Source organism: Trachurus trachurus (genome assembly GCF_905171665.1).
Source record: "Trachurus trachurus genome assembly, chromosome: 22".
NCBI lineage: Eukaryota > Metazoa > Chordata > Actinopteri > Carangiformes > Carangidae > Trachurus > Trachurus trachurus.
In genome coordinates this window covers 21,888,150-21,914,992 of record NC_139907.1, presented here as the reverse complement: position 1 = coordinate 21,914,992, position 26,843 = coordinate 21,888,150, and the positions used below count along the sequence as shown (strand labels likewise).

The window sequence follows — 26,843 nt, the reverse complement described above, 5'->3', positions numbered from 1 at the left end:
TTTCAGTATGCTTCCACTGACTTCTTTGTACTGTACACCCCATCTGAGCACCAAAAGACGATGAGAGGCTTACGGTTGACGGTGACCCCGACCTCGGGGTTGTTGTTTTTGTCGGAGATCTGCCAGATATCGAAAGCCTCGGAGCCGGTGTCGGGCAGGAGGCGGAAGAGCATGATAATGGTGTAAGATGGGGGAAGACCCTCAGGATGAATCTCCCTGTTGGTGTTAAAAAAAACAACCATACATCCTGATGAGTCATGAGTCGGAGCTATACCCTCATCATAACAGTCAGAAGGTCACATGTTAGAAATTAATACCAAGACTATTAAATCTCACTATGATGATTCAGCATCTAGTGTGGCACAGCGGCTGCAGAACCTGTAAAAGATTGCCAAATTTCCCTGGGGCCTTGAAGAAATTGTCCACATATTGAAAGTATTTTCTGTCCCCTCTCTTTTGCAAGTGTTTCCATTTGTGCACATTAAGTCAACGGCTCGGCCCATGCACAGAAAATACGTATCATTAAAAACTTATTAACAAAGCATGCTGAAGAGGTTTGGATACTCCAACAGTTCTCAGGTTGCCTAACACGACTTAAACAGGGGCCTAATAAAAAGACAAATCTCTTGACCCAGGGGTGATTTGTTTGCTCCCAGCCTGACATATGTGGGAGGAGGGCCTGATCCAGGGCCTTTTTAATTCTATGACCAATTTTTTTCTTGCTCCTAGCACCTCATATTCCTCAAGCTGCAACAACAAAATAGCCATGGGCTTAGTGCCAAAGGGCACTAGGGAAACCCCTCTGAGTACAGAGGCTATTGAACATCATTATGAATAATGAGTGCGGGCTGAGTGGGATTATAGTGCACATGAGATAAAGCCAATAGGCTGGGAACATGGACAAAGCGAAGCTCACACTCCACTCCTCTATTTGCTGGATACGGTACACATACTCTCCACCATCAGGCCTTACTTGGTGGGCTGGTTCAGGAAGGCATCCTTATGCAGCCTGTAGGCGATGAAGCTGTTAAAGGAACCCGGCTCCATGGACACGCCATTCATGCCAGCAAAAGTCCGGTCTGTGATGTTGAAAGCTTCCAGCATCCTGAAACCTGGAAGGGATCAAAAACATGAGCCATGTTGAGCGCATGGAAACAGTGAAACCCTGTATGGCGTAGTGGACTTGTATGTAACACTGCCAACAAAATCTGTATGGGATGAGTTTTGTGTATGTTGAATAGTGCTGCTGTATGCTTACCAGGTGTGGTGAATCCATTGATGTAGATCAGAGGACAAGCTAGAACAAGACAAGAAATTGAAGAGTCGGAAAAACAGATTAGTGTCTTAAGAATATAATGCGTCTCTCTATACATTTCCTCTGGCATTGACCGGTTGAATGCACATCAATGGCTGCAGATGCACGATTTAACCTCCATTGAAACTAAAAAAATGAAATATCAACAGCAACGTTTTTGTCTTGGAATGTGGAAATATTAAACTGTAATGGGAGTGTTTTAATGATATATGAATGTCTGACTTACTGGAAGTGGCTGTTTCACAGATAAAGGTGATCAGGTTGTCCTGGATCTTGGCAAATGCATCATAGTCATCTACCACGAACACATGTCTCTCACTGGGCTTGCTGCCGATAAGTCTCAACTCTGTCATGTCGACATCGGCCACACCAACCACGAACACGCTGTAGCCTGTGGAAGCAAAATACAAAGACCATTGTTAAACTTCCAGTAACCGCTGGCAGTTACATCCCTACAGGGATTTTTTTATTATTAGAGTTTATTAAATCAGCCACAAACGTTGGCTCTGAGGAAGGAAACCGTTCCACTACTATACTGAGACATATGTACATACAGCTCAGAAAAAAACACGTACATGATAATGATGAATAATGTCACACAAACCAGAGTGCTGCAGTTTTTCGGCGCTCTTCTTGACATCGTCCTGGGAGCGTCCGTCTGTGACCACCACCAGCACCTTGGGGACGTTCTTCCTCATGCCGCTGTCAGAGGTGAACACCTTCTCATAGACGTGCTTCAGAGAAATGCCTGGAAGAGGGTGAAGGAGTTAGCGACAACACATTACTATGGTGGTCTCTGGTTAGATAGATATAAATGATAGATATGCTGTTGAGGATGAGAGGAGAAACGCCTTCAAGAAACCGAAAAGAAGTCCAGTCGCCTTTGCTTCAGCGCTTATAATGACTAAAATTACTTGGACGACTGAGAACCTACACAGACATTTCTGATGTACCTGTCTTGGTGTTTCCGCCTCTGTAGCGGACATTCTGCAAAGCTGACAGCACTATGCCCTTGTTGTGGTAGGTGTTCAGTTTGAACTCAGTCTTAGCATCATCGCTGTACTGCACGAAGGAGACCTGTTTAAAAAGAACAAAATAAGATAAGTCTATGACAATCACTGATAATAACTTTTAGCAATCTACTCCTTTTAACCGACACTACTGAAGAGACAGCACCAAGATTTATGCTGACCTGCATGCCGCCAGGGCTGATGACATCAAAGGCTCCAGTCATGCTGGTGACAAACTGGATGACCTTGTTGAAGCTCTCATCTCCAATACTCCAGGAACCATCGATGAGGAAGACGAGGTCTGCCTTGGCACCTTTGCACACTGTGGCGCAGGTACAGTGGTGTTAATCTAAATAATTATCTATACTTTTTTATACAGATGCAAATGTTCAACTGTTCCACTCACCATCCAGTGCAGGAGGGACTGTTGCTGGAGCAGGGGGGGTGGGAGGCTCAGTTGGCAGCTCTGTGGGTTTGACCACTGCAAAAATAAAATGGACAAATAAACAAAATAAAGAAATTATATACTAAACAGTTTCACTATTGTAGCTTGCCCCCTATCTTCATACATTGGCATTTTACTGGCAAAGAAAATGCTATCTTACATGTTCTTTCCTTGACGCTCACTCCAGGTCCCTCCAGGTTGGGGGTTTGGGTGTAGACAGTGGCATTGTAGAGAGTGTCAGGGGTCAAGCCATCAAAGCAGTAATTGCTCTCTGAACCTCTGACAGTGATCTCCTGGGCTCCTGTCTTGGAGGCTGGAGGGAAAATGAAGGACAGAAAATCCAGATTAGACTGCTTCATCTTGCTTCATCTTGCAGGAACCTCACATGTGGGGAGCTTAATTCAAAACATTGTGCAGAGTAACCGAGTAAAACACTTACGGTCAAAAGGATTGACTTTGACTCTGTAGGAGGTAGCTGCTCTGTGAGGCGCCCATCGAACACAGAAGTTGTCGTAGCCAACGTTGTAGGTGGTCAGGTCTGTCACATTGAGGTACACTAAAGGGAAGCAAGCAAAGGTTGTTACATATTCCTCCTGTATCCTGTTAAACACGTACAGCTTTTGACATCTACCGCTCAACTGGAATCATGCATTTAACTAAATGCCCTCTTCAGCTTCAACTTACATGTGGTGCCTTGTCCAATCAAAGGTTCACTGAAGCCGGTGTTGTACTGTGCCAGCACCTTCAGGTCATAGGTGGTTCCAGGTTTCAGGTTATGCAACTGATGGGATGTCACGTCTCCAACAAACACCTCCATGGACTCATCAGAGCCTGAATGGAGACATGACAGTTTTATACAAGTGCGTCGTCAGAGCTTGCAAACTCTTCTTATCTTAACCACATCAAAACATTGTCCATACCTTCAGGCTGGTAGATAAGCTTGTATCCGCTGACCCTGGAGGGGGCGGGGTCCCAGGCTACCCTGAAACGGGTGTACCACTCATCAGAAACACGGAGGTTCCTAGGGCCGAGCATACCCACTGCAGGAAACAAGACAGCACGGTAAGCAAAGGCTCCAGTTCATTGAGATGGGATGCAGAACCTTTCAGTTTCTCTCTACTTCTTGTTAGTGAGCTGTCAGCAGGGTAACTACTACATTATAGCCTATTATGGCTTCTGAATTATGAATAGAGTATCTCAATGTGCAATCAAGGAGATGATAAATGAAACCACATCAGAGAAATTATGGAGAAAAAAATGAAGCTGCCACAGGGAGTGGAGTGGTATTACGGTATTTAATAGGATTTCTTTTGTTTGAAAGGCACAATTGGGCAAGACGCTGGCCAGCTCTGCAAGTATGAGTTCTCCCTGACTGGAATACAGCCAGTTCATAATTCCCTGGCAAAGACTCTCGGTGCTTTTGGCTTTCATGAAAAGTAGAGAATTTCACTTATTCCACTTTTGCAAAAATGATTCAGGATCCTAATCAATGGATCAGCCTATGCAGATTTTCTGGAGTGTGCAGTGCATGCGTGTGTGAGTGTAATTTCTGTTTCTGTCCAAGGTCTCTGGATCACTTAAAAAGACACACATCGGGTCCAGTGCAGAAAAAGTGCACTCTTGTGATTGTGAGACTGGAACAGTTTGTACCTGTGCGACCATCTCCCTCCAGCTCTCCTCCTGGTCCATCACCATAGATCGCGGTCACTTTGATATTATAGGGCGTGTCTGGATCCAGGTTCTGCAGGATCACATTGTTCCTGTTTCCTGGCACAGTGGTCTACAAAAGAAAATACATACAGTACCACATTAACAGGGAACACTATAAGGACTATGGTCAAAAACTAACAACACTGAAGAAAATAAAACAGTGATATGTGGAGTTATAGACGTGCTTACATATTCCTCAATAGGATCTCCTGTAGTCTGGGCGTAGGTGATGCGGTATTGCATGATAGGGCCCTCAGCATGTTCCCAGGAGACAGACAGTGTGGTGGTGGTGGGGTCATACACACGCATGTTCCTGGGGCCACTGCGGGGCACTGAGCGTGGAAACATTTTTTAGAAATTATGATAAGTCAGATCTGCATTCTTACCCAGTTCGATTCACCCATGTCCATGGATTGGTTTACACACTCATGTATAGTTAGCTATAGCTAGCCCAGGTCCTTACATGTCTTTCCAGCTTCACTGATAGCGGGTCCCTCGCCATCGCTGTACAGGGCAACCACTCCAACATTGTAAGGAGTGTCTGGGAGCAGCTGCTGCAGCACGGCTGTGGTGGTGGTGCCTGGTACCAAAACCTGCACAGAGACAAAACATGTCAGGGATTAACACAGCAGCAAGTGCACAGACTTTAAATCTAAAACCATGCTCAGCTCAGTAAAATCAGACAAATATACAAAAAACCTATGCACTTGTGCAAGGGTTCCCTGACACTCTCCAGGTCCTTCACCAAACGACAGCTGCTCATGTTGTACACTCCCTCTAACACCTCCCTTTGACTCAACAGCCTCCTGCTCTCAGCACTAAGTGAAAAGAGGAGCCAAATATTCCTTTGATGTTTGGGAGTGTGGTGTTGGAGGCAGTGGTGGTGGTAGAGGGGGGTCGGGTTGGGCGTTTGACACCAGGCACCGCTGTTCAGCCCAGTCTGACAGTAAAGGCAGCTGATAACATAAGTGCCACCTCCTCCTCACTTTCTCCTTGTCTTATGGTTAAGTAGTTGGACAAAGTAAGGTCAGAGGGCTGTGGCCTGCTGATAACCTCTGGGGGAGGGACACATAGTTGTGTTGGAGGTTTTGACAGAAAGGAAGAACCTGTGAGTTGAATGGGGCTGTGTGTGAGGGCCTGCACCTATGTGAGGGCCACACCAGCAGTTGGGTGGATGAATCTGTTTACTATGTTTTGATGTCTTTGACGTGACGACTCGTTGCTATTTTAGTTCTCTTTCATTTGTAACACTTGCAGTCGACTCTCATCTCTCTTGGTGAAATATTTACAAGGATGCTTGAGAGTCAGAAAAGAACAGGAGACACTGGCAAAGCTGGCAATTCAGGCTTCAAATCCCCAGTTGGTGTTAAATTTGATGGAGCTGGCTGAGAAAGGCCACATTGCCACTGACGCACATGACTGGCTCCAGCCCTGGAAAAGGCTTAAGCCTGCCATAAATGTGCTAACAAATAGGGATAAAGGCTGAAAGTACCTCCCTATCAATAAACTGAAATACGCCTCACTCTGCACAGACCATGTCATTAGACTCCCGGTGTAAAAACAGCTATTAATGGTGCAGTCTTTTGGGCAGATGCTGAAGAAAGCTAATGTTAGATTAACACTTCAAAAGTTGTTTGTAGATTCTTCAACCCAGAAATCCTTCGCACGTGAAGATGTGGGCATGCTGGTGCCAGATGCCACATACCGGAGTGGCAGATAAAGAATGTCAGCTTTAATGAACATGTCTTGGTTTAAAATGTTAACAGTTTGTTAAAAGGAGTCAACTGGCAGTAGCTGCACACATGCACCATTTTGTTAAGAGACTAAAGCTTTGCTTTAAATGGTTCACCCTGAGGCTCTTTCATTCTTAATGACACATGGTGAACTGTAAATGCTGATCAAAATGTGTTGCTGCTTGGGAAACATATGTCTCCATCCAGACGCCACCCAGACACAAACACTAGCAGATCTTCCAAAGGGATCCATCAGTGTTTGTGTGTGTCTAATATGGGAAATTATAGCAATAAAATGTTGACTTGAGTTGTAATAAGTAAATAAAAAGGTATTTTTTTGTTAAGGTTACAATTGCACACCCTCTGGAAAATAGTTTCCTATCAGCACAGATGGATACTCACCGATTCAGAGGGCCTGCCGCCAGTCAGAGGTGCGTAGACCACCCGGTATTGCTCCACTGGGCCTGTGGCAGGCTCCCAGCGAACGTTCAGAGTGTTGGTAGTGGGGTTGAAAACCTGGATGTTCCTGACGGGGCTACGCTCCACTGCCGAGCCAGGAATGCAGGGTGGATAGAGGTAGGGCAGAGATAAAGACGTAAAAGGTTAAGGTGAGAGTCAGGGTGAGGAAAAGCAAAAAGAGGGTGCAAAGTGGTAAGAGGAGGTTGATGAGAGGGAGGTTGGACACAGAGGAAAGAGTGATGACAGGGCGAGGTTAAAGGTTGGCCAGATAAGTGGTTTGTATAGAGTGGGTTGACAGGTAGATGGAGAGGATGAGATAGAAGGGAGACAAACACAGGGATTGTTTAGGACATGGGTGTCAAATGGACAGAGGTCATTTAATAAGAGGTTAAAACCAGCAATTACATGTGAACAAAACCCATAATACTGTCATACAATGCACTTTCGCCCTTTTCTTATTTGTGCTTGAATTGTTAGGTTTTAGCCTCTTAGCAGATTTTTTACAAGTGTCTACACGTTGTCTTTGTGAATCTCCTGCCGTCTCTTTCTCAGTTGACATAACGTGGCCTAGACTAGTTTTTCAGACAGGCACAATGGCCCAGTAGCAACATGAGAATGTTTCAATAAAATGGGAACAATACGCCCCGGCAACCAAAAGGGATGAGTTAAAGACATTATTTAACAATGCCACTATCAACAGGACATTTCCTGCCAGTGCCCTAAAGGTTAATGAAAAGGATATACAAGGCGTATGTGGAGCCCTGTTTTCTAAAGAACCAAAGCAGATGTTTAGAGTCTTTGTGCTGCTCCCCATTATAACCCCATAAATGCAGGGGGAAAAAAACATGGTGGGCAAAGCACAGTGAGCGAGCTTCCGTACTTTTAAAGTTTCACAGACTAAAGCCTGTGGCCCAGGAAGCTGCTTTGAATTTGATGGTACAATTAACAGTCAGTGACTTGCAATGTTCGCTCAAGTGGCTAGAGCAGATCCTTCCTTAGCATGAAAGAGCTGAGGGTACATTGAAGCAGTATAAACTACAGAGGCAACAAATGATAAAAGGTGTGTAGAAAGCTTTGCAGCAGTATGATCTGATGTACTGTACATACTGTATAAACGCTTAATTAACATGTCTAGGAAAGAAAAACACCAAACTACAGGAGGGAAAATGGGGGTAACAGTAGCAGGCATGGAGCATGACCTTACCCAAGTGAGTTGAGAGCCATAAAACATATAATGCTCTCTATTCATTTCCAACCCCCCTTCCGTTTCTTTTTCCCAAAGGAGAGCCAATTACTCAATATATCCCCTCCCCCATTCTCCAGCCCCACCATTATCCTGACCACTACCCTCCATTCCAACCTATAAATGGACAATATTACGGTAAAGAGAGAGGAGACACCATTATAATGCTGCCAGCCCGGAGGAATTCCTTCCTACGCAATCACCCCACAAAATGCTGACTCATGCCCAGCAGAGGTTGGTGGTTTGAAACTGAGGGAGAAAATGGAAAAATGCTGTTCTTCGAAGAAGTTCAAACTAAGCTGACTGAGCTTGAAACAAGTCGTTTTATGTCATGTTTCATGTTACATTTTACATGTAAGTGTGTGAATCGAATGCATCAACTGAGTTTGATCAGTTTAACTCGGGTTAAAGAATTTAAATGGCCTTAAAATATATTTTGAAATAAATCAGATATGACTGGCTGCCTCATTGAAGGTTTCTGACATACAGCAAGAGCACGCCAGCAAATGAGGCCAGTAAGTTCAGTCTGGACAGACATGAATGGATTCCTCACTTAGGGAAAAAAAAATCCCACTGCTGTCATGCAGTATGTCTTTCCCAGAGGTCATCTTCCCAGTCTGCATGAGCTATTCTAAACTGTGAAATCTGTCTTTCACCACTGTATCTAAAAGCTAGTTACCTAAACCAGTGACTATGTGCATGCAGTGCTTACATGTTTTGCCATTCTCAGACATGCGTTGTCCCTCTCCAGCAGAGTAGACAGGAACCACAGTCACAGTGTAGACAGTATCAGACTGCAGGTTCTTCAGCACACTGTTGTAGGTACTGCCAGAGACCTGAACCTAGATAAAAGAACAACAAGGTAAAATTCAGTTTAATGCTACAGCCAAATGTGATAGGCTATGGCTAATCAATGGTTAATCTAGTTTACCATCTCTTCTTCTCCTCCAGCTGCAGGAACATAGAAGACCCTGTACTGGCGCACATTTCCCTCAGCAGCCTCCCAAAGGACATTCAAGGTGCTGGTGGTGGGGTCGGTAACACGCAGGTTCCTAACACCACCCAAAGGCTCTGGGATAAAGATAAATGTATGATACACTTGTTACTCCACACATACCAGAATAACAACACTGCAAAGCCAGTACACTTAGACAACCCAGTGTGGAAGGCGACTTACTGGTCTTTCCAACGCCTATAAGATCTCTGCTGACTCCTTGGGCATAGACAGCCACCACGCTGATGGAGTACTCAGTGTCAGGGGTCAGCTTGGGAAGCAGGACGGTATTCTTCTTTCCTCCAACCTGGGTCTAATTAGTGAAGAATAAATGTCAGTTCTTTTGGCTTCTATCTTGTTGAAAAGGAAAGACAAATATTATTATTCAGTCTTAATCAGTAGCAGGTCCTGTCTCTTCTCTAAGAAAACAATTGCATTTGCATGAAATTAGCCTACTAAAAAATATACCTCTCTTGCTAGGCTTTCAGAACTGCTACTTGTAATTCTGTTCTTCTTTTTTTTTTAAATTGTCCATTTTAGTATCTGTTCAGGAATATGATATTTGATCTGTTTTTGAAAGGAGGAAGAGTTCAACAACTCCCCAGGGGTTCATTAAATTGATGTCAATAACCTGGTGGAAAGAATTCTACCTGAAAAACTACAACATATCAGAGGAGGAATATTTTGAGTGTTTTTGGACATGGATTGTGCACAGTGCACTGGCCAAGCTAAATCTCTATCCTGATTGCTGAAACAGTCGGATGTCTTGTCATAACAGCCGTGACTGGTGATGAATTTACTGCATTGCTTTTGGCATAAGCTATAAAGATTGAGATATACAACTCTCATAGCTTTGAGGGTGTGTTTGTATGTGGATTTCTTTCTAACAATTGACGTACGTGATCCACCCTGGATCGGTTTGATCATTTGTACAGCTCTCTCAGGCTTTCTCAACCGCTGACTGATTTTATCTTGCACACAAAATGTGTGTCAGGCATGTGCAAAAAGAGACAAAACAATGCAAAATTCCCTTAGCTAGCTGTTCCTTGTTGAAATCCTGACAGTGAACCAGGACAACTTGGCTGATGTTAGCTTGTTAACTTCCAGCTTTCCATCAGCCTTTCAGTGTGATATCACCCAGACAATCAGTGCAACTATATTTCATAAAGCACTTAAGTGGAAAACTTTCCTCTTTCTGTTGAAAGGGAAACTATTGGTCAACATGTGACCTCTGTAAGAGCAGTTGAGTTTTTCTACAAAATTATAAGGGGAGAAAATTAGCTTAAAGATTTAGCTGCCTTCTCCAGGATGACAAATGATGGATGCTATCTGGGCTTTATTGAAAAAGCTGAAAAAACAGTGAGCTAATAGCCATGTTCGTGAGCACGGAGGCTATGTGCAGGACTTTAAACACGATCTGCTGTATAATATACGACACCCATGGCACAGCACTCTCTCATTACACATGCACTGACCTGACTGGACAAGCACATTCCATTTTCTATGTAGACAAGAAAACACAGCTGACTAGATAGCACATACTGAAACTGCATGTGAACCACAGCACAGTGTAGATGAATGTTTAATTTCATAAGTGTTTCTTCACTTTTTTCCCAGAGCTACTAAATTAATAGCCATCAAAAAAATGTTATGTGAACCTTTTACGATATTTAATTGTTATCTCTGTTAAGTAACTCGACAGCTCCCATAAATGTCACGCTGTGGGGATGAAATATTTTCACTGAAGTTGGCTGGAACATGCAACGATGATTTAAGATGTTGTTTTACAACTTATTAGTGTGGTTTTCAGTTTGTAATATTTTGCTTGAGCATGTGCATAAGCACCATTTAGCACTCCTCTGTCTTGCTTTCAAATATTGCTTGTGGAAGCTATGAGAAAATGTCTGACAGCAAATTGAAACCAAAAATTCAGCTGTAATCCAAAGAGACTTTTGCATATTCTGTAAGGCAGCCAAAAATGCATGACCAGCAGGTGACGGTCTGCGAGGTCAGGAAACACTGAGAAAAAAACTAAGCAGAGGTTTGTCCATATTAATGCTGCAATATCCAAACAACAGATTAAGAGATTTGACTTTGAATAAACCAAAATGATGCAATACCAATAGCAGATGTTTAGCTATACACTTTTAATGCTTGAAGGTAAAGCTGCTTTGGCGGAATAAACAGCTCCACTAATTGAGTTACCATAATGTCTGGCCAAGTTATGCTAGACTGTGAATGAAATCAAATCTAACTGTGCACACTACCCTGTCAATGATATTTTGTGACACCCTCCTTCAGCTATAGTTTGACTTAAAATCATTTTATAGATGATAAAACTTGGCTAATTTGGTGGTATCATTTTGAACAAACCAATATGATTACATGAACTACAGTTAATTCATCAAGTATTCATTCAGAGTATGAATACACTGTTTGTCAGTGCTTGTTGGTCTGACTTACAGTCTGGCTCCTGCCTCCAGCTGTGGGGACGTAGGTGATCTTGTAATTCTGGACGCGACCTGGAGGTGGGTTCCACCTGGCATTCAGGCTGGTGATGGTTTCATTGAAGACAACCAAGTTGGTGGGTGGTGCATTGGGTGCTGGGAAATCCACGCAGAAACACATATCACAATTACAGTCATGTCAATGTCATATGAGGACTCTTCGCATGGATTTCCTTAGAAATAACTTTTAAAGACACAGTCCTTTTGGTCAGCCTAAGATACCTATTATTAGGTCTGTTTTTATTCACTTGTCATCAAAATAGTATACGTTCATTTAGTTCTAGATATTGGACTTTCTTTACTTTGTGGTAAGATAAAGGAGGTCTACAATCATTTGTGTCAAGGACTGTAGCTTTAAAGAAGAAAAGACAATCCACCTCTGGGATTGTGTCTTTTCTGAAGCAGTGATGGATTCTCTTGAACAGCCATGGATGGATGGACAGATGACAATGGATGGACTGATAAATGCATGGATCAATGCAATGAATGGATAGATGGATGGATGGATGGATGGATGGATGAACAGATGATGGGTAATAGAATGGGCTTAAAAAACAGGGATTCAAATCAATCCCTGTTTTGGAGGGCATGCATTGTTGAAATTCACCCATTTGATTTCACTGATTAAGAACATACTCATGAACAGCCTTGGGATGGATGGCATGGACAATGGGACAAACAGATGAGGACGGACAAACATGTTAAAAAAAAAAAAAAAACACATGTGTCAGCGGCAGCACCATTGGAGCGGTTGATGGGTTAAGGGCCTTGCTTGGTGATGAAATGATGGTTGTCCAATGACAACAGCACTGATGAATTGTTGAATGAACAAAACATGCTTTTCATCACTTGAAAGAAAAAGCATCCTCTTGCTTTACCGCAAAACATACTTACTTTTAACACGAACACCCTTGGGCACTATAGAGGCAGAAATAGAAAGGTATAATGGGCATACCCCTCACTGAAGATTTTCAATCAGTATATCTCCAGGAGATAAACTCAAAAGGTTAATCATGGGTCTAGCCTTCGGTCACGATCCCACACATAGTCTGTCAGGCAACTGAGCAAAACAATGTTGAGTGGTGTGAGTGTCAAGTTGACATCAAAGAGCTGTTGGAATGTGAATCTTACATGTCCTCTCTGTGCCCAGCAGATCTTCACTCTCTGACTCATCTGGATAGATGGCGGTGACAGACACATCATAGGGTGTGTCTACCTCCAGGTTCTCCAAGACATGGGTTGTCTCATCATTGTTCAGAATGGCCTGATGAGAAAAACACAAGTGTAGCATAAAGGAAGGAGCCTGACTAAAGTTTGAACTAGTAGATATTGGATAGAGTATACTGTAAATATATATTAGAGTGACTATTATAGGATTAGTGCAGCAGTCTGTTTTTTAGATGTTCCACTGGAGGTCTTCTCCAAAGCATCGCCCAAGAGCGATTAAAAAAAAACACCTGCATGATTTATTAGAAATGTAAACATGTTGGACAGCTGGTTTTCTCTTACATATTGGAAGTTGGTATCTCCCTTTTTCGTCCAGCCAATGCGGTACAAAGCGACGTCAGGGGCTCCGTGCTCCCAGTGGGCTCTGAAGCTGGTCTGGGTAACTTCAGAGAATCGCAGGTTCTTCGGGGCAGGAACCACATCTACAGAGGGGGAGTTAGTTGTGATCTCTATACCAGGGAGAATCCACATCCACCTTGTCATCATGATCATCATTTTCATTCTTACCAGTGATTGCTGATCCCATCATTGTCTGTCCAGGTCCTTCGTCATACACTGGAGTAACAGTTAATGCATACTCAGTCTGTGAGACCAGGTTGTCCAGTGTTTTGGTAATCACACTTCCTCCCACCTCCAGCTGTGGAGCAATTAAACACACTTATTAAATGTTATTACAAGAAATTAATAAAGCAAATGTATAAAGCTTTGCAAATGCCATTTCAAAGTAAAAGAACTTCAGATGTTTTCCTCTTCAGACAAATTTTGCCAAGTCTTGCGAAACCTTAATTCCGTTCTCTGCATGTGCTCCAGGACCATTGGCGACAGCAGTAGTACGCACCTAATAAGACTGGTTGGAAATTTGACCAGAAGATATAAAACTGAGCTTGTTTCCAGAGGAAACCGGGAACAAATAAGGCACTTAACAAACAACAACAAGCTACAAAGTTTGACCAGACACCTGGAATACGTAGAGGAAATACCACACTGGTTTTACTGCTCTAGATCTATAAAGTTTGAGCAGCGGAACCTCAAGAAATTGAACTTAAGGGATTAATTCTGAATATCCATTAACAGCTGCTGTGTGTTTGCTGATTGTTCACATTTTCACTTGAGTTGTGAGTACAGACAGACACCTTATTTGTCTCCCGGGACCTGCAAAAGGCTTCACCAGAAGGGAGTATGTCTTTGAATCTGTGTTCTGAGGGGTAAACTGTCACTTATTGGTCTCCCTCACATAATAACAAGGTTAGACATGACATTCTGCTACTTTCTGGGCAATAGGCCCTTCACTCCCACTTGTGACAATCACATCCTAAGCCCGTGAGTAACTTTCACATGTGTGTTTCCACCAAAGGATCTTTGAGGATCACCTCCACCTGATTTATGACTAAGAAAACAGCCAATGGCAGACTACAGAGTTTGCTTCTGAAGCCCAAGAACTCTCAAAAGGGAACATGCAAACGTTTTTGTCCAGTCCCTACAACCATTACTGGCCTTTAACCCCCACAAAACCATGTTCTGATCCTTTCATAATCTTTTCACAGGAGTACAGAACATTCCCTCATGTGCACCCAACCAGCTGCAGTATCCATTAGGTGGTTGAAGCCAGTACTTTGAAGGATCAGTCAGAAAATATCTATATAAATTCATCACCATCAAACCTAATGTCTCAAACAGACAACAATCTCAGTTTAGGTAGGTAGGAAAGGGCAGGAGAAACAGAACTATTGAAAACACGGGTGCCTGTTTATTGTGCATAATATATGAAAAACTATACAAAATGCAACTAAACTCACCTCTTTAACGTCTCCATCCTCAGGCTGGTAGGTGACACGGTACTTGCGAACGGCACCGGGAGCAGCATCCCAGTTCAGCACCATGCTGCTGTGGGTGACATCACGGACCCTCAGTTCACCTGCAGGGGGTAGGGGCACTGAACAAGGAACAGAAGGTCAATGAATGAGTTCACAGTAGTCGTTTACGGTGCAAAAGACAGATCTCATGGTTCAGTGAGTACATACAGGTGACTCCCTGCTTGGTCAGTGGTTCACTCGCTAACTCTCCATGCAGGGCGAAGAGGGAGAGCGTGTAGGCCGTGTTGGGGAACAACTTCACCAGCTGGGCTTGAGTTGTATCTCCTCCAACTCTGATCTGCAGGGGGAACCAAACCAAATACACAACATAAGGTCAGAGGAGAAGTGGATGACAGGAACTCCTTGGTGACATACGTAGACACATTTCAACACAAAAAATTCAGAGAAATGTTCTTTTGCGGCGCATCTGCTGAATCCGGTTTTGACCCACCGGGTTTGACACCTCATGAACAAATGATGATGTTCCCTTGGCAGAGTGAGCTCATGGTTCACCCACCCCTTTGTGACTAACAGTATTCCTCTGTATTTTCCCTTCAGCCTTGGCTGCTGAATGGTGAGGCAAACAGTGGTGGCTTTGTAAAATGGTATTTCAGTGTGTGACATCTGTATTTTGTCATATAACTGCTGACAGCAGATTGTACGTGTTTATGTACATTCAGTAGATATAAATGCGTGTGAGCGTGTGTTTTCATCCACCCAAAAACACACAATCATGTGCTAATTTTTCATCTTGTCCATATCTGTCCTATCTGTCCACAGCTGATTGGCTGTATGCCCCATCTACTCACTCACACTGTGTTCTCATTGCTGTTCATACTGCTCATACCTCCTGATCCAAGCTTGGCTGGGTGGCATTGATGGCGCTGTACAGCAGCATGTAGCCCGTAGCACCGGCTGCCGCCTCCCACCTCACCCGCATGGTAGTGGTTTGCTCATCATAAATGTCCATCCTCCTAACAGCACTCAGGGGCACTGGATAACCACACAGTGACATTGAAGGCAACAATCAAAAATACATCCATGCTTACAGAAATACATAAAAAGTCAAGTTTTTCAGTGTGTGTGTGTGTGTGTATGTGTGTGTTTTTTATTTCAGGGAGCTTCCTCAGGATTATTTTGTAAGTCATTCACACTGCATAACCTCAACAATCACTGTGGTTTTATATGTGGTTTTATAGATACTAAATAACGCTATTAAATTTCTGCTATTTTAGAGAGCACCCATAAAACATTAACAACATCTTAAAAGAAACAAGGAAAGAGGTACGAATAACTTGAACCCCCAGTGTAATTAATGTTTAAATTACCCCTGAATTTGCATCTAATTAAGATTTACCATTGCAATCTGTGTATATGTTTCTATATGTTTCTATATGTATACATCTTGGTCTTGGTGTCCTTTGAAACTTTTATTAATAGGACCACACAGGAACTGCACTGAGTCACTGAGTGCATTAAATTTGTCTTATGTTTGTTTAAAGGCTGGATGTTGGAGGGTTCAGACTGTTGCTCTCAGACAGCCCCATTCATCTCGATTTCCTAAAGTGGGAAAGTCTGTAAGTTAAAATACGTGCAGTATCAGTATAGTGTTAACATCTAGGTCCAGTAAATTAAAAGCCAGTCAGCCAATTTTTGTTTAGACGGTTCACATTCCTGTCGACAATTTCTCAACAGTTTCCTGATCTCTTTAGATCAAATGATATGGGCCTAGAGGAAAGACTAAAACACAGAAAAGAAGACATACGTGTGGTCTCAGTTCCTTTAAGAGGCTCGCTGCTCTCCTCTCCCACGACGGAGAAGACGCTGACCAGGTACTGAGTCAGAGGGTTGAGTTTCTGCAGAACCACTGTGGTCTCAGTGCCGTCCACGTACACCTAAAAACAAAGAAAACAGTTACATGACTGTAGCTGAAGAAGAAATCGGTTGCATTCCTCTGTAATGTCTGGCAAAAAGATTTCATTCGTGAGTAAAAACTTTAATGAAGTCTGAATGTCTGCTGATAGTTTCTCCAAATAAGCAATGGTGTTCCTCTTGAGCGGTAATCAATTAAAGAGCACAACAATCAAAAGCTCTTTCTATTTACTAGACAGACTTGAGCATTTTTAAAGCGCTCCAATTTAAACCAGAAAACCCTCAAACAGATTTTCACTGGCCTAAAACTTAACATGTGCTTCAATTTCAGATCCATAAACAATAATAAAATCTTACTCCACTATGTTCGCTATTAAACCAAACCATGGGAGCTGCTGGACAAAAACAAACATCTTCTAAATGTAATTAGATTCAGACACCAAAAATGCATCTAGTCCGCATATTATGGAGCCAAGACTCAGCTGGCCAGTGGAGCTATCACTAGTGATGTCACTATTTGCTCTCTAATCCCCTGAACTGAGAGCTGTGTATTTTTGTTTCTTTGCCCTGTGTCAGATAATAATGTGAGGCACTCACACAGCCGGACTCCAACATAAACCGAAGGCTGGAAATAGAAGCTTGAGTTGGAGTTTCCCATTAAGATCAGAAACAGTGGGCCCGGACGCTATTAAGCCAACATCCGCTCAACACCCACACAGGAAGACACGCTACGTTCACGGTTCATTTTTGTGGGTGATTCAATTAGTGACAGTGGAGCCTGAGATTCTGGCAGCTATACCTGCATTGGCTGTCCTGACACAGTCATGTATTCCACACGGTACTGCTCCACTGAGCCCTCAGGAGCAGTCCAGGTGGCTCTGAAGGACTCGTGAGTCACCTCTGATGTCATCAGATTAGTGGGAGCATCTGGTGCACCTCCTATTTGGATGAAAGCATAGAAGATACAGATTGACACATTGATTTCTACCTTTCATTACTAATCTAGGGTTAATTATAGAGAATTACCCAAGATGACCAAACCCATCACCTCTGAGATTCTCATATTTATATATTTGTTGTTTGTTGTCTGGCAACAGACAAAGACGTGTCTTTTGAGAAACAAATCTTAATATTGCCTGGTTCCCTGAACGATTGACAGTCTAACCACATCCACTGCAAGAGGTTCCCCAATACCAACTTTATCATTTCAATAAGGAGCTATTTTTTTCTCTTTTCCATGGAGGCATATTGAAATACTTGGAGAAGCTGAAAATAATATCTACAATAATTTTCATGAGCTTGGCTGGTTCTTAGCTTCTAGAGTTGCTTTCCATGATGTGCCAGACATGTAACTGTCTGTGGGCCTGGGATGATCTACACTATGTTTATACTGTCCATCAAAAGCCTGGGAACAGAGCAGTTGGCTCAGACAACGCAGTATGTATCATACATTGTTCCATCACGTCAATCAGTGAAAGATGTCAACGTTCTGACTCGTACGTACCTGGCCCCTTCACACTGTTACAGAGGTTGTCGGTAAGATTGTCCACAATGTCCAACAGGAAGGAGAAGTCAGCCACGTTGTACATGTGTATATCATCCGGATCAGTGGCAATGGACCTCAACTCATTCTCATCAGCATTCTTCACACCTACACAACAATAATTGAGTCAATAGTCATCATGGTTTGATATATACAGTATGGGAGTTTTCCTTCATACAATGAGCCTGTGCAAGTCAAGAGAAGTGGATTTTCCTTACCAATGGCATACAGCTCAATGCCCTGATCACGCAAGCTCTGAGAGAAGATATTGACGTCATCCTGTGATTTGCCGTCAGTGATCAACACACCGATTTTGCGAGATTTAGTTCGCATCCCAACATTTTCATTGAAATTGTTCTGGAGGATGTACTTCAAAGCCAGACCTGCAATATAGACAATGTCACCCTGACTGCAACAGCTCCTTCATAGGGAATTAGAGAGGGACACATATACTTGAAAGACATTGTTTTAAGTACCAGTCAAGGTGTTTCCGCCTTTGTAGGGCAGGTTAGCCACGGCATCCAGGAGGGAGTCCCGGGTTCTATGAGCATCCAAATGCCATTCAGTCTTGGGGTCTCCACTGTACTGAGCAAGACCTGTACACACCACACTTATTAGACCAACTCATTAAGAAGTCAATATTTGTATTCATAGTAAAAATTAATAAACCCACCAATTTGGACCCTCTCTGGGCCAATGTCAAAGACTCCAACCATACGGGCGATGAAGGCACGAATGGTCTTGAAGTTGAGACGTCCAATACTCCATGAACCGTCCACCAACAGCACAATGTCAGCCTGTGCAGTGGTCTTACACATCACATCTGAGAGGGCAGAAGGTCATGTGTCAGAACTCAGCGAAATGGACAATTTCAAATGAGGCTGTCATTCAAGTGTCATGTAGACAAAATGGTATTCTGTGAATTACAATGATGCAAAATGAGAAATGTGAGAGTAAAAGGAAGGAGGGAAAGGAAAGTTCAGGGCAACATATCATTTTTAGAAAAAGACAACAAAAGAGTTTCCATAATACTAAACAAGCATCTCTACAAACAAACAGTAAAGCATTGTGTCTGCTTTTCATCTTTTTCCGGGGAAGTTTGTTCAGGGAACTTTGGCTTTCCAGGTGTTATAATAATCATCTTCTTGTCCTGTGGCATGTTGAGACAGTATTTCTCCCAGTTGTACTTTTTTTTGTGGATCCATGAAGCAGTCCCAGAGGGCATTTCAGGAGAATGCACCCTTAATGGCCCTTGGCATATCAAAGGCCTCCGCTGTAGAGATTACTGAGCAGAAAGGTAATATTCACATCCTGTTTTCCATACAATTGTGTGATGACAAGGAACACATCTGATCCTTGGCATCTAAAAGAAGGCTGCAGATGTTGCACTAACTGCAGCTGTCTGCAACTGAAAACAGGTTATATATTTGCTTTACAGATCGGTTTGCTGACATAAAAAAAAAACAGTAAAAATGAGGAACTGAAACATGTCTACTAATCTCCGACAGGTAGGTCTGTTAAAGGTGAGTATACAGACAAGCATCTATTTACTGGTTAGGAAAAGAAGTGAAGGGAAAAACAGATATATCCCTATCATTTTGCAATATCTTTTAGATGTATAATTCTTGTCTAATTCTAGTTTACTCATCTAATTTTCTATTTTACTTCCTGTTCAGCACTGTGAAGAATAGCCCTCCAAACCTCTTTGTATTTTTCTTATGTACAATTATAATAAAGGATTTCTTTTTTAATCTAAAACAGTTCTTAATTGATCAGAACAAGAGGAATAGCACTTGATTTTTGCCACATCTACAACTTTCTTTGCCCTTAGACTTGACTTGACTGAGTCATTGAACAGTATGGGGGCAGAATGCAATTTGGAGCTGGGTGCTGTCGCAGAATCTGCATCTGCCTCCCTATTAGGACCTGGCCTGCAGCTGAGCGGTCAAACTGACCTTTTCCAGTTCCTTCCAGCAAACACAACAATTTTCCTCTTCTCACACTTACTGCCTGCCTCGCTCACTCTGACTCAAAAGGTAGTAAAACGTTTTATAACTGCAAACAGATTATACGCGTATGGCTTGAGTCTAGCCTGGCTGTACTTGGACTGGAAATAAAAAGCGGAAGCCCAAAGTGACACAACGAAGAAAGTAAGAAAAGGGCAGACAGATGGAATTGTCATTACATCTGTTATTTCGTGAGACAATTAGCTTTGAGGAAAGGCATTTAGAGAAACTCTTCTGCTTTTATGGGGCATGGGCTTGGAGTGAATTTTCCTCCAGTGTGTCTGAAGCTGCCCAGAGACAGAACAAACTGGAGACACTGCTTTAAAGGTGATGACAGGCACAGTAATAGTCTGACTAAAACCATTTCAGTTGTTCGTGCTGCAGTTAGCGTTAGCATCCAACATGTTTTCTCTCTTATTCCTTTCATGATATACAGTAGTTTTTCTAAATTGTAGAATGGTGGATTTTAGAGAAACTATTGGCTCATGTTACCTGATGGCACATAAGCTGGAGGGTCAGGTGAATCCATGAGAGTAGTCTTCTCCTGTCCAGCCAATGGCATACTCTCTCCTCCATCAAACATACCAAACACACTCACACTGTATTTGGTACCAGCTCTGTAGAGTAAAAGTAAAAGATTTTGATTTTCAGTTTTTCTTTTTGTTTGTTTTTACATGATATACTATATATATATACACATACTGTGTGCATGTGTATATATAGGTGTGTGTGTGTGTGTGTGTGTGTGTGTGTGTGTGTGTGTGTGTGTGTGTGTGTGTGTGTGTGTGTGTGTGTGTGTGTGTGTGTGTGTGTGTGTGTGTGTGTGTGTGTATCACGATGAAGACACACCTGAGTTCCTCCAGCACCACAGTGTTGTCATAGGGACCGACAAGAAGTTGCCCCAGGCTAATGTCGTCTCCGACAGGGTGGAATGTGACCTTGTAGCCCTTAACATCACCAGGAGCATGGTCCCAGGTTACACGGAAGCTAGTCTTGGCGGGTTCGGATGTTTGGAGGTTCCTAGGACCTTTGTAAGGTGACACTGGAAAGAGGAGACAAGCACAGTACATTGTGACTAAGTAGGACAGTCCTGGCATGGGTAAAGTACTTCAAAAGAATGAATAGATATTTACTTTAATATTTTCTTTAGTCATTTAGTATTGATGATAATCACAGTTTTTATAATCTTTGCAACAGACAGAGCAACATTTATGGTGAGTGATAGATCAACGTACGTGTTGTTCCTACTCCTTGCCTTGCTTTGCCCTCTCCGGAGCGGTACACCGGCAGAACGGTAATGTCGTAGGTGGTGAGGGGAGTGAGGCGTCTCAGGACAGTGGTGGTGGTGCCACCGGGCACTTTGGCTGCTAGCTGGCGGCCTCCAGCCTGGGGTTTGTATGTAACACGGTAGTTTATCACATTTCCAGGTGCAGCCCGCCACGTTACCTTCATGGTCTTCTCCGTCTCTTCCGAGACAACAATTGCTCTGCCCTCAGCTGAGACTGAGAGGAAGGAAAAAAGGAAAAAAGGTAAAAGGAGGAGAAATGATGAATGGATGGTGTGGGGGGAAATGTAGAGCGTGGGCCTTGTTCAGATGGGAATCTGCACTAAATGTATGCTTAACCGCCTATGTTTCCAACATACCTTCGGAAATATAAGCAGCGTGGCTTTCCTGCTGCTAAGTAAACTAAACAGTAACACGCTTGGCTACCTCACAGTCTTTCATCTGGATATCTGCTCAGTTTCCACATGCGTGTGAATGTAAAACCACCCAAATATTTCTGATTTTCAGAAGTATACATTGAACAGGATCAGATTTACATGATTGATTGTGTTTAGTTGGTGGGTTGTGGGATCCAGGCTTACAGCTTGAGCAAACCCATAGTTTTCATTTTTCCATTGTGTGTGCATAGAGCGTTTCTTATTTTTTAGAACAGGAAGGGCAAGTGTGAATTGTCAAAGGCCCTGAAATGAGCTGAGGAAAATATTCAGGGCGCTCGTTTTTATTAACGGAAAAACATAGCGCATCCAAGTTTGCAGTGTGTGGCTCAGCCCACTGGGACCTGTGATTTGTGTGGAGTGCAAGAAAAGAGAGCAGCAGATAGCGGGTGCAGAGCAGACGAAGGAAAAACAGCAGAGTGAACATTTAAGGCTTCAAAGCCATCTTGTGGTCGTGTTTGGTGTGTATGCCACCTCCCATTCTTGCCAGAATCAATAAATACTAACGATGGCTGGAAACATTTTTCCTTGACCACAAGCCGTTTCACTAAATAGTGGACAAATTCACTCCCAAATGGTGCGAGTTTCCGCCTAATGTACTTTTCCCATTCAAGCATTAGTGTTGTCTAACAAGGGAGGGGCCATACTTATGTCTGTCCTGTATGTTCCATGAAAAGGGGGTCCAGGTGCTGTCGACACTACGTCACCTCGTACATCCTTGTAACACACGTGCACGGTCTTCAAGATGTGAATGCAAAGTCTTAAAAGTCTCGATGTCTCAGGCAAATGCCAACAGCTATGACGTTATCTGATGGCTCCACAGAACGAACTGAGCAGAAGAAGTGTTGCTGACAGATCCCTACTTCTGCATAAAACAAAAAAAAGGTTCTTGCAGCTGAACTGTATTTCTGTATTTTTTTATTGGTATTTTTTACCTGCGTCATTGCCCCAGATTTCTCAACAATGACCTGAAAGGCAAATTAAACTTTCAAGCATAGCAAGAGTTTATGGCAAGAAAGTCTGGCTGCATTCTTGGCATTTAAAACGATCATTGTGGCAGTTACAAATGAAGGAAACTGTCCCATTGTGGTCATATGAGCTTCCATGGTTTTTATGACTGCAGAGTTAAATCTCAACTTCACACTTTCTAGGCAACCTCAAAGTGGGACTAATAATATGATAATAAAATAAAGTGCAAAAGTGGAAAACAAGAGGGTGGGAGCTATCAAAAGAGAAACAAATGAGGGACGTAGTGAGCTAAAGAATAAGAAAAGTGAAGGATAGGTGTGGTAAATAGAGGAGTAGGAGGAGTTAAAGCAGCTACAGTTACTCACTATCTGTGGTTTCCTCTCCATTCAGGGGCTGGCCCTCTCCATGTCCATAGCGTGCCAACACAGAGACCTGATAGCGTGTCTCAGGGGTGAGACCATCCAGAACTGTGGCAGTGGTGTCTCCTGGTATTTCCTTTTCCCCAGACTCCTCAGAGAACATAGACTTCCACCTGATCCGGTACTGACGAACGTTACCGGGGGCCGCGGTCCAAGAAACACCGAAACTGGTGTCTGTGACGTCACGGGTCACCAGGTCTCTGGGTGAACCCAGCTCTGTAGATAGGTGCAAAGGAAGAAAAAAACATGAATAACAGAGATAGTCGTATTATATTTGCTTTTGCATAAAAGCAATACAAAGTTTTGTTTACTCAGAGTTTCTCAAGATATTCCTTTTGGATTTGCTCCTATGAAAACTAAGATGCTTGTGTTAGTGTTGGCTTTTTCCAGGTGGTGTTGATTTTTAATGCAGATATATGGAGGTTTGAGGAAGTGCGGGAGACACGGGATGGACGAAAAGAACAACCCCCGCGATAAACCCCCAACAATCACTCATCTGTCTCCGCTTTAACCCCTCAGGATCTGTTTGAACAACCTGATTTTCTCCCTTCTTAATCAGAGACTGCTGGAAAAATCTCTGCAAAACTAATCACAAATCACATATCCTCAGTGCCTCTCCCGGCAATGCTTTAATTTTCCATTGAAACAGAGGAAACCAGATCCACAGAAGTGTGTTTGCGACAATTGCAGATGTTGCCCCCCCTTCCCTCCCCTTTCTCTCCTTCACTCGCTCTTCCTGAGAGATTATTGAAGCAGGCAGGCGCAGAAATAGAAAGGAGGGAATTTTGGTGGTGTTTTCATGATGAGAGGCCAACACATGCTTGGCTGAGAGGGATGCCCATGTTGAGATGGACTCTCAACACTCCGGTCTGGCCGCCATATAGAGGAGTTGTATCCACCACAGGAGGATGGGCCGTCATGCAGAGCCTCCCACACAACCTCTGGGATCATAATCGCTCAAAACCCGAACCCACTACATGCCAGCACCTAATGACAATATAATCACAGGCAGAGCAGAGCCGCTGGGTGGTCTCTCTTAAACCGTATTCATCAAACCTTACCAAATGAGTTGTAATAAAAAAAAAAGAAAAACCCAATTGCTGAGAAGGATATACAACACTAAACTACCACAATTCCGAACTAAGGATAATTTGGATATCGTACTAGAGCACACAGCACAAATAGCTGCCTGTCACCCTGAGTTCCTCTCCGCATCAATCCGTTACAGATGAACTGGAAACCGATCTGCACAGAATTAACAGCAGCAGCCATGTTGGCCAAGCAGAGTGATCTGCACCTTGAGAGAAAAGATATGAAGAGTAACGGCCACCACCACCAAATTAATGGAGAACTCCAGATTTTGACCACGGACCATTAAAAACGGTGAAGACCACTAATAAATACCCAGATCATTCCATAAAAATAAGGATGATCTTCGCCAGCAGCAAAGGAAGAACTCAACCGACTTTTACAGCTGTGTGTGAACCAAGGGCAAAAGAATCAGAAGGAAATGAGATCTGCAGACAGTGGCTCACTTTTCAACAATACTTGCAGACAAGCTAAAGAGAAGGAACTGCTCCAAGAAGCAAAGCACACATACACAAAACACATGGCCCACAGACCTAACAAAAGCGTGATTTATATGTAAATTTGCAAAATGTGAATATATTAATTACTCATTCTCACTCTTTCACTGTATTTCTTGGTTACATGACAGTATGCATATAACCAGCCACATGGTTTCATGAAATTACAAAGATGTGTATATAAGCATACAGATGTGACTTGTGCTATTAAAAAAAAACTCTGGATCTCCTTATCTGAGTTTCACTCTAAAACCCCCAAACTGCATCCCACCCTTCAAGGAGAAGGCTACTCTCAAATTAAGACCTTGGACAAGACCAGATCATACATTCACATTAAAGTCTCACCCATGCCTCTAGAAAACCACATATGACACAACTGGAAATCATCTGGAGAGATTTGCAGCAGGGGCATGTGCTGACATAACTTTCACATCTGCAGCCAAAGATGTCTTAAGCTCAAAAATATAAACGACTGTGCTCAGAAAAAGAAAACTAAACTAAAAGAAAAAGAAAGAAAGTAAAAAAAAACAGCAATACCAGCAGGCAAGGAAAATGCAAAGAAAATGCAATTCTTACATGTATCTTTATGTACAACTTTACTTGGATCTTAGTATTAAAAGCTGAGTTAACAGACCACCTAAGGTCTGTTTTACTCATATTCTGGAAAGTTCTCTCAAAATCACAGCAGGAAACACATCCTTCCCTTCAAACTGCCTTCTGACTGCTGGCACCCGCACTTGAAAGTTCCCTCACTGTACTGCTTTTGGTTGACTAAGACATACTGTATGTCTGAGCCACAAAGATGAAGCCCTCAGTGTCTGTGCGCCAAGGTTACCGGTCTGTGGCCTTTTACCTCAAAGGACCTTAAGAGTGATGGAGAAAAACAGTCTGGCAGAACCACAGAACGAGCCTGGCATTGCCTAAGAGTTCCCAAATGCTTGTTGGTTTAAGAGGAAATGGAACCAAGATGCCACATTTTCACCTGCTGTTGTGTTGTTCTGCAAATTAAAGATAGTAAAAAAAAAGAATCTACATCCTTTGGGCACATTGGAAAACAATTGTGATGCCATGAAAGTAATTAGCAATTGGTTACTTCAGAGATAGGTACAATGGCTCCTTGAGGGGTTGAAACATATGACCTTATTGGATGAGTTTTTTGTTGTTTTTTTCTATCTACCACAGGCCCCTGAGGCATCCTGTTTCACTTTTTTTTGCACATCCTCGCCCTCTCTCTGCCTCTGCCTGTCCATTTGCCCCACCCCAGAGGAAGATGAACAGACAGTTCTTCAGACTAGACAGACAGCTCACACAGTTTTAAGCTCCCCTTAGGTAACATCTTCCACATGTTGGATAATAGTCCCTCGTCTTGAGTAAATAATTTCGCCATGTTTGTGTATAATATCCACAGTTGGGACATTCATCTAAGCATTCCCTTTGACACCTTCTCCTCCTGACTCATTTCAGGATGTTTTAATTCTGTCCAACTCAAGGCTCCTGTGTTGGCTTACATCCACTGTTAGCCACAAGGGACGGCTTTGTGCAAGTCACTCTCTTCCAGTTCTCGCCTACACGGACTTCACAGAGAGGGTCAGTCAAAATGAGTGGCACTCGGGACAATGAGATCAGTGTTGAGGTATGCTGACGTCATAACAACTTAATAGCAGTGGCTAAACAAAGTGCTTTGTCATGGGCCTTTTTCCTGTGGGGGTGTGTGGCTGATGACAGCACAGAATTGACCAGTGGAAACTAACACAAAAATAAAAACCGAGCCCTTTGCTCAATGTGGGAACAGAAGAAAACAGATGAAAAACAAAGCAAAGAAAACTCCTTTCTTTCAAATCCTTGCAGTCACCAAAATGTAAACAAAGGTCCACTATTCCGGTAGTGAATTTGAAATTTGAAAATTTGTTGCAGCGTGACACCACATGAGTCCTCTTATGCAACATGGAGCACAGGTCCATGTGGTCTGCAAGAAATATTCCTGTTAAATAAGAACACACCCGGCACAGAGGACCTCAGCCCCGCCAGGAGTGTGAGGAAGCAACATTAAAGAACGAGAACTCCATGCTTGTTATTGTGATGGAGAGAATAGCTTGGATGTGTGGAGTTCAATTCAGGTTGAGCTAATCATGTGCACAGCTCAATTATGCTATAATAACTCTCTCATTTTAAAAACTCATAAATAAATAAAGGGTTCAAAACTGATACGCCTATCCTGTCTTTTCATTGATAG

The 26,843-nt window shown here is 42.9% G+C and overlaps 1 protein-coding gene across 3 annotated transcripts in view; it reads right to left on the bottom strand.

Moving 5' to 3' along the window:
- The window catches only part of col12a1a (collagen, type XII, alpha 1a), a 53,898-nt gene that overhangs the window by 14,537 nt on the left and 12,518 nt on the right, over positions 1-26,843 (bottom strand). For 2 of the 3 annotated variants that reach the window (XM_083998163.1, XM_083998161.1), the window contains exons 14-50: positions 22,971-23,240; positions 21,153-21,419; positions 20,767-20,959; positions 20,410-20,534; positions 18,585-18,734; positions 18,388-18,507; positions 18,130-18,294; positions 17,873-18,019; positions 17,168-17,307; positions 16,262-16,391; positions 15,344-15,489; positions 14,665-14,794; positions 14,440-14,576; positions 13,151-13,280; positions 12,926-13,065; positions 12,548-12,680; positions 12,311-12,334; positions 11,373-11,512; positions 9,093-9,222; positions 8,847-8,986; positions 8,628-8,757; positions 6,616-6,758; positions 4,944-5,073; positions 4,670-4,812; positions 4,421-4,550; positions 3,691-3,810; positions 3,455-3,601; positions 3,210-3,326; positions 2,931-3,083; positions 2,732-2,806; positions 2,508-2,647; positions 2,269-2,392; positions 1,920-2,063; positions 1,542-1,706; positions 1,259-1,297; positions 974-1,112; positions 74-216 (exon numbers count right to left, since the gene is read on the bottom strand). In XM_083998163.1, coding sequence (XP_083854289.1) covers positions 74-216; positions 974-1,112; positions 1,259-1,297; positions 1,542-1,706; positions 1,920-2,063; positions 2,269-2,392; positions 2,508-2,647; positions 2,732-2,806; positions 2,931-3,083; positions 3,210-3,326; positions 3,455-3,601; positions 3,691-3,810; positions 4,421-4,550; positions 4,670-4,812; positions 4,944-5,073; positions 6,616-6,758; positions 8,628-8,757; positions 8,847-8,986; positions 9,093-9,222; positions 11,373-11,512; positions 12,311-12,334; positions 12,548-12,680; positions 12,926-13,065; positions 13,151-13,280; positions 14,440-14,576; positions 14,665-14,794; positions 15,344-15,489; positions 16,262-16,391; positions 17,168-17,307; positions 17,873-18,019; positions 18,130-18,294; positions 18,388-18,507; positions 18,585-18,734; positions 20,410-20,534; positions 20,767-20,959; positions 21,153-21,419; positions 22,971-23,240 — 5,139 coding nt within the window. The remainder of the gene's footprint in view (positions 1-73; positions 217-973; positions 1,113-1,258; positions 1,298-1,541; positions 1,707-1,919; positions 2,064-2,268; positions 2,393-2,507; positions 2,648-2,731; positions 2,807-2,930; positions 3,084-3,209; positions 3,327-3,454; positions 3,602-3,690; positions 3,811-4,420; positions 4,551-4,669; positions 4,813-4,943; positions 5,074-6,615; positions 6,759-8,627; positions 8,758-8,846; positions 8,987-9,092; positions 9,223-11,372; positions 11,513-12,310; positions 12,335-12,547; positions 12,681-12,925; positions 13,066-13,150; positions 13,281-14,439; positions 14,577-14,664; positions 14,795-15,343; positions 15,490-16,261; positions 16,392-17,167; positions 17,308-17,872; positions 18,020-18,129; positions 18,295-18,387; positions 18,508-18,584; positions 18,735-20,409; positions 20,535-20,766; positions 20,960-21,152; positions 21,420-22,970; positions 23,241-26,843) is intronic. The other variant, XM_083998162.1, reaches the window with a different exon arrangement.